Genomic DNA, 13,281 nt, shown 5'->3' on the forward strand with positions numbered 1-13,281 from the left:
TAAAGAGGAAAATTTGCTCAACTGCAAAATATGCAACTATCTTATTGCTCAATTTTCATAATACAGAAGAGTGAAGAGTTACAATGTTGTTTTCTGGTAACTTGAATGAGTTCGATGAGAAGGAGATAGGATCGGCTTGGTTCAACTTATGTCAGACCTGCATTTCAGCACAAACCTATCTTGTCTAGTAAATGAATCTAGACGGATACAAAATTTATCAAAATAGGTGAGACCAGTTCAACAAGGTGATTGACCTAGTTGAACCCACATTCTTCAACCAAAACTAGAGACTGCTTCCTTGCTTGTCTCCAGTTCAACTGGTGTTTCTGATTCAGCAAAGGTTGGCGCTTTTGGAGTCAGGCCAAGGATTTTAAACATCGACTGGTCAGCATCATAATCATTGTTTGGTGTCGTTAACAGTTTGTCTCCCGTGAAGATAGAGTTGGCCCCAGCCATGAAGCAGAGTGCTTGTTCGGGCATGGAGAACCGCACCCTCCCCGCTGATAGTCTCACCATTGCCTTCGGCATTATGATGCGTGCGGTCGCAATCATCCGAATCATCTCCCATATTTCAACAGGCTGAAGAGAGCAAGATTCAGAAAATATGAAAGCAACGATACTAGATGTGAAGAAACCAATTGTATTGTAATCCATGGAACACTATTTCATTATTCGGTTATCTACAATAAGTGTTCTATGTTGCGACATTATGGCAAAAAAGTCAAGCTACAACTGAAGATTTGAGTCAATAGAAGAGTATGTCTCCTACTCTATGAACAATAGTTCTAGTTCTAGGAATTTGAATCTTTTTCTTCAATCATTGGCAAGAACTAATAATTCAAGTTTCAACCAAATTAATTGTTTTGATTAGCTATATTTTAGTAGATGATAAGTAAAAACAAGTAATAGAAACTAGGATCGACACTACAGAACAATAAATAAGAATATTTACTTTCATATTCTCGTACTTTTACTCTTTAATAACTTGGGATCTAACCCTGTAGAGATGACAAATTTGATTCCTATACAGTATTTAACTAAAAACGTAGGTGAGTGATAATTTAGTTAGAACGAATAATGCATCTGTATGCAAAAATCAATGTAAACGAACCAACTTTCAGGCAATGGTGCAGTGAAGAATACTAGTTCAATGCAAAACACAAGTATAGAGAGAAGAAACAACTAGAGTTTGGTGAGTTACAGTACACCTTTTGATCTTGAAGAGGTGTACCCTTGACTGCAACCAAAGCATTGATAGGAACACTCTCAGGGTGTGTAGGGAGTGTCGCTAGGGTGTGCAAAAGTCCTACGCGATCCTCCTGGGATTCTCCAAGGCCTATAATACCTCCTATTTCAACAAAAAAAAAAAGTATATAACTAGGCAAGAAACAATGGAGTTTAGGTCTCAAAATCATTGAACATTGAGCAGCCAAGTTCTCCAACTAACTTGTTTGAATGAAGGATAGTAAACAATGGCTCAATCATATGGAACTAAACGAACTTTTGCTAGTCGCAACATGATCAACCTATATCCAATATAGGAAAAATAGCTAGAGCTTCTAGAATATGTTAATAAGGTTGAATCCTTTATACATCAAAGATGGATTTTGCCCCATGTAAACAAAAATTGTATTACCTGAACATACACTGATTCCTGCATCACGGACATGTTCAAGTGTTTTCAATCGCTCGTCATAAGATCTAGTGGTTATGATGTTGGGGTAATACTCCCTTGAAGTATCTAAATTGTGATTGTAAGCCGTGAGGCCTGCTTGCTTAAGCTCCTCTGCTTGTTGTTTCTCTATCATGCCCAAGGTGCAGCATACCTCCATACCCATAGCCCTACAAGCGTTGAGACACATCATATGAACTTATTTAAGGGAAGCAATCAAATAGAATTTAACCAAATTACATGAACAGAATGTACGTATTCAACACAGCTAATGAGATCTATGAATGTATAAGCACGTAGAATGAACCTAAAAAAAAAATTCAAGTAATGGAAAAGGTACTATGTGCGAATGTATGTATACAATAAATGAATGTTTCGACAAGTGATAACAAATTCACTGGCGATATCATCATTTAACATGAGCTGTGAAGAGTCGAAATCACCAAGAAACATTCTGCCACATGTTTCAAGAGAAACTGATCGCAAATTTGCAAGTGATACAACCGACCACTTCAACATGAGGGGTGAAGAGTAGAATCACAAATGGAAATCCTTACGAGTATTTGTGTTGGTAATGCAACCACTATCAACAGAGTTAAAGAGTATAATCACTAAAGAATACACCCAGCTTAGAAACAGTTGTGCAACATGCAAATATCCATTCTTTTCTACAAATACAAATATTTAGTGGCATATGAAAGTCTAGTATTCCGCACCTTATTTCTTTCACATATTCAAGGATCTGGTTGAAGTTGGTCTTTCTACCAATGGTATCTCTCCATGCAGCACCCATGCAGAAACGTGTGCTTCCAGCTTCTTTTGCCTGTGAATAGCAAGAGGAACAGCTTTCTTTTAATAATAGACAGTGATGGTTCACACATTTCCAAGCTAGAAGCAATAACCAGAATTTTTTCTTTTCAAAAAAAAAAAGGTGCTGAATTATAACATTACTTGGTAGATTATACACTTGAAACCTTTGTTAATCAAATGTTCGTATCAGAGCATGCCTAAATCTTAACAAGGATAAAGCTATTTGCACGTGAAAAGATAAACATGTGAACCCATTGACTCATGCCAATATATGGTCTAGAGAGGATCAAATCCTGATAAATTCATTGTTAAACAAGTCATAGATGCATGCGTCAAAATTTGCTGAAGCAAGGCGCTTTAAATACAGATAGGACCATTAAATAAAATGGAAGAAATAGGGAAGAGCCTCTACTTTGAAAACTATACTAGGGTTGAATTGGTCAACCCTAGAGTCACAGACTTTCAGGCCGAACCAGCTAGCAATCCAATTCAATCATGTATATTCTACCATTTCAACTGGACTGGATTAGTCTACATTTCCTGAAGGAACACATCATGGAACTGGTAAAGGAACATTTGAAATGTGTTCTTTTTCTCCTGAAGGAACTTGCTAATTGGTTTGAATGTACGAATAGTGACTACCAACAGCAGCTCAAAGGGCAGTGAATAGAGAAGCTAACCAAACACCTAAAAGTTTAGTTGATGTATCTCAGTGAGTTACAGAAATGTGCAAATGTATACCATTTTTGCTGCCTCCATGACAGGGTCCTTGCCCATCAGCTTTTGGGCTTTCAAACCAGTATCATACCTCGATGATTGGGGACAATATGAACAATCTTCACTACATCCCCCAGTTTTTATGGATAGAAGAGTGCATTGCTGAACCTCTCGAAATTTATGACTTTGCCGATGAACTTGAGCCTACAATACCCAAAAACACATCTTGAATGATGGAAAAAAAAATATATATGAGAAGATCGTAATCAAAGAGAAATAGTAAGGTACAAGATAGAACAAGATTCTGAAATCGTTCAGTCTACATGCTAATGTGAATTCACTTAATTTAATTGCCCCATTCATCCGTCCAACCAAAATGACGAAAACGTCAATCAAAAACTGACCGAAAGAATCAAGTACTTCAAATTCAAGTCGAGGTTCGACATGCTAAGGACATTGTGCGTACGCATTTGGGAGAAAGAAGGCAAGAGAAGGAAAAAAAAAAGTCATAAAATGATTAGAATAATGGAAAGAGGGTAAAGGAAGAGGACATACGCCATGGAAGAGAAGATCGAGGATGGAAGAATCGTAGATCGAATTGATCTCGTCTCTGCTCCAGTCGTTCCTAGGGCCGTCGCGGATGGTCCTCTCGGCCTCGACGGTGGCCGCGGAGGAAGCGAGGGTGGAGGAGGGGCGGCCAGTGACCGCCCTAGGGATGACGCCCGAGAGGAGTGTTCGGAGGAAGAACATCCTCGCCACCGACGTTTCGCGTTGCTTCCTACTCTTATAGCGTCGGTCGTCGCCGGAGCTGAAGATATCAGACTCTCGAGTCTCGACTAACTAGGGTATTTTTCTATATATAGAAAATTTAACTTACAATAATTAATTAATTTATATTTTCATACAAATTTCATGATAAAAAATAAAAAAACAGACCCCTTCCCTACTGTCAGTTAGTTATATAGTATATTTATAGAAATTTTTGCTCCGAATCAAAAGGGTAATTAAAGGATATTAGATTTTTAGTTTGGTCATTGCATGTATTTTTTAATTTATTTTGATGATATATGGAAAATTTTCGTAGAACTGAGTGATCATCTCCGGGGATAGTCAATAAAATAAATTGATATTTGATCCTGTCCGAATCGCTGAACCAAGGGACACTGGGCACGCAGCACGCTCCCAATCGTTGGAGTGAACTTCCGGCTGGTCGAACGAAGCTCCGGCGATCCTGCACAAAAGTCTAGCCGGGAAGGGTTCCCGGCGACGACCCTCCGACGCTCAAGTCAGGTAAGTGGTGGAGAAAGTGGCTGCCAAATTTGTATTATGCGTACCTTCGGCGAAGTAATAGCCTCTTTATATAGGATGGAGAAGGAACTGATGCACGCCTACCGAGGTGCGTACGTGTCAGCAACCCATACCACGGTATGCACTTGTCAGAGAGCTTACCTGACACCATGCTGCCACCGTCGAGCATGTCCTTTGATGGGACGGCAGGACCACCCGTTGTCAGACTAGAAGTATGGCATAGCCATACGACTTGACGGCTGTCAGCAGACGTCCCCGTCTTTTACCCACCGTCTGACGGGGGTGCCCGGCCCGTCGAGCGGGCGATGAACGTCGTCCGGACGGGCTTGATTCTTTACGCGTCGGAACCCTGGTCCCTACCAGGGTGCCTTTTACTATCAGATTTCCCTTTCTTCTGAGTCCGGTCGGCTTGCCCTTTTCTGGCGAACCACTAGACCCTTTGACCTCCCCTCAGCGTTGACTCCGTATGGGGTTCCGGATTTTTACCGCCGGATCAATATTATTATTATTTTTTAACTATGGTATCAAAAAAAAATGCTGGACTTAGGGTGTCTGCAATGGTGGGTTTGCAAAACCCAAGAAGTTGGGTTTTGTAAGCCCAATTGCATGACTTTAAAAAGCTTAGAATTAAAAAAGCCAACATCCAATTTTGGATGCTCGCTTCATATTACTTTTAAGAATATAAAATTAAATGCAGATGGTCCCATGCTAGTTGTCAAGCAAATATTTAATTTTTTTTATTTTTTTTGAAAAAAAACTTAATCAAATGAGATAATAGACAACGTCCATTTTTGTCAAATGAATGACAATGTTCATTTTGCAAAACTGACCGACAACGTTCATTTGCCAAAATGAACGTTGTCTGGCAACGTCTATTTTTTTTAGACAACGGTAAAAATATGGCAATGTCTATTTTTTTAGACAACGGTAAAAAAAATGACTATTTAATATTTAGACAACGTTGTTTGGTAACGTCGTTGTAAAATAGTCGTTATAAACTAGCTGTTACAAATTAGTCTATATATATTAATGTTGAAGTTATGATTCTTTATTCCATTGTATTTCTGATTTGAACCACTTAAAGCTTCATTTATATTCGAAATATCTGAAGATCTTCATCGCTCTAGATAAAATAATATCCGTGAATTTTGGAGAAATGAGATGTGGGAAGATACGGAAGATGATGTTGATCGAATGATGATTACACTACTTGAGCAGGAAGAGCAGAGACGTCAAGAAACTCGAAGTTCTCGAAGAGCTACAAATCGGAGGTATGTGGACCGGGATCGTGAAGACCGGCATGTTCGCCTTGTCCGAGATTACTTCTCGGATGTTCCAACATTTCACGCTGAAGTCTTTCGACGATGATTTCGCATGTGAAGAGAGTTATTTGTTCGCATAGTCAATGTCCTAACAGATTATTCAGAGTATTTTCAGTGGAGGAGAGACGCAATTGGAAGGAAAGGTTTGTCACCACTTCAAAAATGCACGGCGGCTATTCGTCAATTGGCATATGCATCCCCCGCCGACTCTCTAGATGAGTATATACAGATGGGTGAGAGAACTGCCCTTGATTGCTTGATCAACTTCTGTCGATGTATAATCAATGTGTTTGGGGCACGATACTTGCGAAGACCCAATGCTACTGACACTCAACGCTTGCTTCAAATGCATGAGCAGAGACACGATTTTCCTGAAATGTTGGGCAGCCTTGATTGCATGCATTGGGAGTGGAGGAATTGCACCGTCGCTTGGAAAGGTCAGTTTACTAGAGGTGATTATGGCGTCCCAACAATAATTTTTGAAGCTGTCGCGTCTGCAGACTTGTGGATATGACATGCTTTTTTTTGGCGTCGCAAGGTCGCGTAACGATATAAATGTTCTTAATGAATCATCGTTATTTAACGCCATCCTACAGGGAAATGCTCCGGATGTTAATTTCACAGTAAATGGCACATCATATACAAAAGGATACTATCCAACAGATGGTATATACCCGGAATGGGCTACGTTCGTGAAGAGCTTTTAATGTCCCGAGGATCCCAAAAGGAAAAAATTCAAGGAGAGATAGGAGGCTGCAAGAAAGGATATGGAGCGAGCATTGGAGTGCTCCAAGCTCGTTGGGCAATAATTAGAGGTCCTGCGCGATCTTGGTACAAAAATGACTTAAAGGATATCATGTATACGTGCATTATTTTGCACAACATGATTATTGAGGATGAAGGAGAGATATAAATCAATTGGTCGGATGAAGACTCTCCTCCACCGGCACGAATAGTCATGAGCTCTACCCCAAAATTCCGAGAGTACCTCCAGAATTATAGCGAGCTACGTGATAGAGAAGTGCATCACCAGCTTCGAGCTGACTTAGTTGAACATGTCTGGACACGTTATGAATATAATTAGTAAGAAATAAGTTAATTATTAATTAATTCTGTTTTAATTATGTACTATGTTTTATTTTATGATCTCATTATAATGATTTATTTGTTAATGTTGCAAATTATTAAATTTTCAATAATATTTTTATGAAATTATTTTGTTTGTAAATAAATTTAGTGAACAAAAAATTAGCTAATTATTATATATTAATTATTAAATTAATAATTTATTTAAAATATTAAATAAAACTAATATATATTATTAATAAATTAATTAACATGTATATTATAAATATATATTTATGATAATATATAAATAAATAGTAAATAAGATAGTAAATAGAAAATATAGATAATGATGTGGTGGGTCCAATATAAAGTTGTTGGTTGGGTTTATAATTGTAGGAAGAGGTTTATAAAAGTTATAGATTTTTTATTTTTAATGTGGCAGTGATGTGGCATAGTAGGTTCCACGATAAAGTTGGGTTTATAAGTTTAGGATTGCAGTTACTCTTATAGATTAGTCGTCGCGTATACTTTTCGATTTACCCTGATGACCATTGAAAAATTCTATGGGATCAGATCGGTTACTTTAAAAAAAATTAATGGGGCTAATTGAGATTATCAATTTTTTTTCTTAGCTATAGTATAAAAATAAGATATCCATATTATCTTAGGTATTTACTATTTAATTTCCATTTATGGATCAGACCTAGCACCTGAGAGCTAGTAACTGAGTTTATCATTATTTATTATTATTATTATTATTAAAAACAGTTTGTTTTTAAAACTGCTCGAATATATTTCTTCATAAAATATTTTTATTTTAGCATTATAATAGATATGATAATAATTACTATAACATGTAAAATTACTTCAATTTTGATAAAAAAAATACTTTAAAATTATTATTATTGTAACAATTTTAAAACTATGTTAAAACTATTGCCGCAGGACATTATATTCTAATGGGATGAAAAATTTAGAATATTGGCTATTGAACAAGGAATCGTTGGTGCTTCTTTAATTTGCCTAACGTCCCTGGATCATGATAACATAATAAAATATTTAGGTTATCTCTCATATATTCATAATTCGAACCCCATTTATGACATATTTGTTGAAATTTTTCCTACTAAATCGATCATCCTAAACTCGATGTTACCCAACCTGATTAATTTTTTTTTTTAATTTATCTAGCGGTCAATCTGTGATGTTTAAGTCGTCCACCTCCCAAATTAATTGGATTGAAAACCTAAATATCTAGATTATAAATAAAATTAAAAATTAAAAAAAAAGACAAAAGTCACAAGTGCATCCAATAACCTAGATTATAAATAAAATTAAAAAAATTAAAAAAAAGACAAAAGTAACAAGTGCATTCATTTTATTGGAATTATGAAAGGACATACTTTTTATTATTTATTATCAAAATGTCTCATCCTACTTCAGTCTATTTTTATTTTCAAAATACCTTTTCTTTTTGATAATATTGTAGCACTTATAGCTATTATATAATTGTAACTACTACAATTACGTAGCAATTATGATCCTATAATATAATATTAACCTTGATCGGAAATAAACTGCCAATATTATAATAGCCTGATAAATGTTCATATTGCTAAAAGTACTCTAATATAGTGTTATTAGTGTTGAATAAAGTTGAAGTGTCTATATTGGATAGCTATATAGGCTGTCGCCCAATCCAAAACTCAGATGAATATCTAAAAATGATATATATCATTTCATTAAAAATGCAAGGAAATTTCAAGCTTGCAGTTTTTTAGACAAAATTCACAGGCACAAATTTTCAATCAATTTCAGTGAATATATATATCAAATGATGGTAAAATTTGTGTTGCAATCTGTATTCTGTTGTGAAACTTACCCTCACAAGTGTGTATGAGAAAAAACAATGAACCATGTTTCTGTCTACTTATCTAAAGATCATCTCACTGCTCTTCATTCTGTCAGTACCTACAAGAGAAAGCCTATCATGGTATGCATCTATGTATCCATAAGCATTCGACCCCGGAGGGCACTCGAGAGCGGCCTCGAAAACATGATGATGAATGCCATGAGAGTCGACAACATGACCACCTTTGTGGTCGTGACCAGCAAGGCAAGCCTTCACACATCCATAACGATGGATCAAACTCATCACCTCATCGCAGTTCCACAAGAGTGCCTCAATTGATGCTGCTTCGGGGTGCAAGGGAAGATGACAACATAGGACGACCTTCTGCTCGTTCTTGGAGGATCTTTGAAGGACATCTTCGAGCCAGAGCAATTGTTCTTTCCCAACAGCCCCATTGAACATAAGGAACCTCCTCTCGAGGCCTTCCATGCCATTTGGACTGTTCTTATCCAAATTAGGATTCTTCATTTCCAAAATTCGCATAGCTTCCAGTGCATTTGGATGATCCTTTGGCCAGCCGATTGAACTAATGTCGTATGCATCCAGAACAACAAATCTGTACTCTGGACACAGCAAGAAGTCATAGTATGCACGGTCAGGAGCAGAGGGCACCTTCAGCAATGAGATCAGTTGGTGGCGAGGGAGATTGTATAGGCAGTGGTTGCCTATCATATGGTAGGTTGGTCCATTGAACCTCTCAAACTCCTCAACAACTTTCTGCACGGCACTGAGAGACTTGGCCTTAGGACAGAACCCATCGACAATGTCCCCAAAGTTGATCGAAAACTGGAGTTTCTTCAGATCATTCCATTGTTGCACTGCTCTTTGTAAAACCTGAATGCTTTCGCGGTAGTATCGAGGGATGCCAAGAAATGAGTGCCCGTTTGGAATATCAGCATATTGGACATCCGTTATAACCCCAAAGGAGAAAAGGGGCTGATCGGCATGGCCATTGATAGAATCACCTCCTGACGACATTTTGTAAGTAGTTTGTTACGAAAGAATTAGAGGCAGCTCTCCTAGGACAGATCCTGAATATATGATTGTTCCAAGAAAACTAATCATATTAGTATCTCATTGACAAAGGTTATAAGTAGAACAAATTTCAAAATTATGTTTGCAACAGTTTAAGGTGCTAATCCATATGACTTCATACAATGCAGTAGAGTTATGCATGCTAATACTTACGCTAACAAGGGGATTAAGGCTAATAACATTCTCAAAGCTATAAAGAGATGTATGACTTCATTTGATGAAGTTCATATAGCTATTCATTAAAACAAGGGAATATACCAAATGGAAGAGTCGTAAAAGTATTTATATTAGGAAAGCTATTGATATTGGAAGACCATTTCCAAGTTCCATGAAATTCATAGCTATGGAAAGAAGCACAATCTTTTGATTGTTAATACAAGATATAAGGTTCGCTATTACAAGTACACCTTTGATCATGACATACGGATTGTTTGCTGAGCCTAACAAATTATGCGGAAGAATCATACTCCAAATTCAAGGGTGAAAAGGTTTAATAAATATTCTTGATGGAAAAAAAATATGAGTAAAAGATCCTAAAATATTTTTTTTTAAAAAAAAAATAGTTACGATCAAAAAACAATTCAGTTGTTGTGCATAAGCTAGAAATTAGCTAAAGAAATTAAACATTGAAGAAAGTTATATGGTACCAAAATTATTAAAACAAGGGGAAAATACCAAAGGGTATAGTTCTAAAAGTAATTATAATAGGAAAGTTATTGATATCGAAAGACCCTTTCCCGGTTCCATGAAATTCATACCTATGGGAAGAAGCACAATCTTTTGATTGTTAATACACGATATAAGGTTCTCTACTACAAGTAGTACTACGCCTAAGCCCTACAAATTGTGCGAAAGAATCATATACCCAATTCAGGGGTGAAAAGGTTTCATAAATGTTCCTTGATGAAAAAAATATGAGTAAAAGATAGAAGGAAAAAAAACAGTTACAATCAAAATACAATTGCGTTGTTGCGTGAAAGCTAGAAATTAACTAAAGAAATTGAACATTGACAGAAAATTATATGGTACTGAAATTATTAAAACAAAGGGAAAATACCAAATGGTAGAGTTCTGAAAGTAATTATAATAGGAAAGTTATTGATATCGAAAGACCATTTCCCGAATCCATGAAATTCATAGCTATGGGAAGAAGCACGATCTTTTGATTGTTAATAAAAGATTCACTACTACAAGTAGTACTACACCTTTGATCATGACATATTAATTGTTTGTTGAGCCCTATGAATTGTGCAAAAGTAGCATACTCCAAATTCAGGGGTGAAAAGGTTTCATTTATGTTCTTGATAAAAAAAATAAAAGATCCTAAACTAGAAGAAATAAAAACAGTTACAACCAAAATACAATTCAGTTGTTGCGCGAAAGCTAGAAAATTGAACACTGATAGAAAGTTATATGGTACCAAAATTATTAAAACAACAGAATATACCAAATGGAAGAGTCCCAAAAGTAATTATAATAGGAAAGCTATTGATGTCGCAAGACCATTTCCCGGTTCCATGAAATGCATAGCTATGGTAAGAAGCACAATCAAGTAATACTACATCTTAGATTTGCTTGTTGAACCCTATGAATTGCGTGAAAGTAGAATACTCCAAATTACAATCAAGGGTGAATCAGTTTCATAAATGTTCTTGGGGAAAAAAAATATGAGTGAAAGATCCCAACAATTCAAAGTACAACAATGCATCAGGGCTCAATTATCTACAAAGAACCTAACCTTTTTAAAGATCATAAGATGCTTAAAACAAGATGAGTTTGCTCCATAAACACATCAAGCTTCTACCAAGTGAAGGATTTGGGGTTGAATCTAACGACAAAAATGTAGAAATTGAGAATAGTTTGAGTAATAGAACCTAATCTGCCAGAAGGTGTTATTATCTCCTACAAGATCAAGTTCATAATAGCAACAAGATGATAAGATACTACAAAACTTCATCTAGAAATCGTTTTAAACTAAGTGAAATTAACACAGAGATCGTTCCTCTTCGAATTCAATGGCTAAATTGACGAACTGGAACGATCGAAATCAATTTGAAAGAACAAAAATCAAAGATGAGTTTGCTCCATAAACACATCAACGATTCTACAAAGTGAAGGATTTAGGGTTAAATCTAGCGAAAAAAATAGAGAAAATGAGAATAGTTTGAGTAATAGAACCTAATCTGCGAGAAGGTGTTATTATCTCCTACAAGATCAAGTTCATAATAGCAACAAGATGATAAGATACTACAAAACTTCATCTAGAAATCGTTTTAAACTAAGTGAAATTAACACAGAGATCGTTCCTCTTCGAATTCAATGGCTAAATTGACGAACTGGAACGATCGAAATCAATTTGAAAGAACAAAAATCAAAGATGAGTTTGCTCCATAAACACATCAACGATTCTACAAAGTGAAGGATTTAGGGTTAAATCTAGCGAAAAAAATAGAGAAAATGAGAATAGTTTGAGTAATAGAACCTAATCTGCGAGAAGGTGTTATTATCTCCTACAAGATCAAGTTCATAATAGCAACAAGATGATAAGATACTACAAAACTTCATCTAGAAATCGTTTTAAACTAAGTGAAATTAACACAGAGATCGTTCCTCTTCGAATTCAATGGCTAAATTGACGAACTGGAACGATCGAAATCAATTTGAAAGAACAAAAATCAAAGATGAGTTTGCTCCATAAACACATCAACGATTCTACAAAGTGAAGGATTTAGGGTTAAATCTAGCGAAAAAAATAGAGAAAATGAGAATAGTTTGAGTAATAGAACCTAATCTGCGAGAAGTTGTTATTATCTCCTACAAGATCAAGTGCATAATAGCAACAAATGGTAAGATACTACAAATCTTCATCTAGAAATCGAGTTAAACTAAGCGAAATTAACACAGAGATCGTTCCTCTTCGAAATTGAAGAAATGGAGCGATCGAAATCAATTTGAAAACAAAAAGAACAAAAACTAAAGATTTCCCTCACTAGACAGATCGGAATCCAGAAAAGAGAGAGATTGAGACCTTTTCTGATGATTGGGCTGCAGATCGATCAGGGTTGGGCGATTGGAGAAGAGACGCAGAAAAGTTGGGGACTTCTATCTCGTCATGGCGTCCAACGGGATCTCCCAATTCCATGTGGAAACGTGGAGCTGGGATTTATATATTTTTTAAATTCGAGATTCAAAAAATTATGGAATATATTAATTATGGAATATATATCCTACGCAGTGTGCACATATCGAAAATTTCTTTTCGATTTAAATTTTTTTGTATGCTTAATCCTTTCGATTTAAATTTTTTTGTATGCTTAATCCTTTAACAATATATATATTAAGAGATAATATGTTCCCGACTCGTTTCCGTGTCTGATTTTCACGATTAAGACGATTGGAATTGATCAAGGCACTCTAAGTGAAAAGTAATACCTCAT

At 36.0% G+C, this 13,281-nt stretch overlaps 2 protein-coding genes and 1 pseudogene across 3 annotated transcripts; 1 reads left to right on the top strand and 2 right to left on the bottom strand.

Annotated features, from left to right (window-relative positions):
• Nucleotides 1–17: 17 nt before the first annotated feature.
• On the bottom strand, nucleotides 18–4,031 carry LOC121976250 (biotin synthase, mitochondrial-like). The gene is made up of 6 exons (XM_042528339.1): nucleotides 3,755–4,031; nucleotides 3,224–3,403; nucleotides 2,389–2,495; nucleotides 1,637–1,842; nucleotides 1,209–1,348; nucleotides 18–579 (listed from the first exon to the last, which is right to left on the bottom strand). Exons 1-6 carry the CDS (start codon nucleotides 3,947–3,949, stop codon nucleotides 274–276), a joined length of 1,134 nt encoding a protein of 377 aa, XP_042384273.1. The 5' UTR covers nucleotides 3,950–4,031; the 3' UTR covers nucleotides 18–273.
• Nucleotides 4,032–5,881: 1,850 nt separating this feature from the next.
• On the top strand, nucleotides 5,882–6,742 carry LOC121978599 (annotated as a pseudogene).
• A 1,872-nt stretch (nucleotides 6,743–8,614) lies between these two features.
• On the bottom strand, nucleotides 8,615–12,984 carry LOC121976251 (manganese-dependent ADP-ribose/CDP-alcohol diphosphatase-like). Of its 2 annotated transcripts, none has more exons than XM_042528340.1 (2): nucleotides 12,873–12,984; nucleotides 8,615–9,840 (listed from the first exon to the last, which is right to left on the bottom strand). In XM_042528340.1, exon 2 carries the CDS (start codon nucleotides 9,785–9,787, stop codon nucleotides 8,828–8,830), a length of 960 nt encoding a protein of 319 aa, XP_042384274.1. In that variant the 5' UTR covers nucleotides 9,788–9,840; nucleotides 12,873–12,984; the 3' UTR covers nucleotides 8,615–8,827. The 2 variants fall into 2 exon arrangements, with proteins under 2 accessions (XP_042384274.1, XP_042384275.1); XM_042528341.1 differs by lacking the exon at nucleotides 12,873–12,984 and adding an exon at nucleotides 11,583–12,838.
• Between the last annotated feature and the right edge of the window lie 297 nt (nucleotides 12,985–13,281).

This window comes from Zingiber officinale, chromosome 4B (genome assembly GCF_018446385.1).
Source record: "Zingiber officinale cultivar Zhangliang chromosome 4B, Zo_v1.1, whole genome shotgun sequence".
Classification (NCBI taxonomy): Eukaryota; Viridiplantae; Streptophyta; class Magnoliopsida; order Zingiberales; family Zingiberaceae; genus Zingiber; species Zingiber officinale.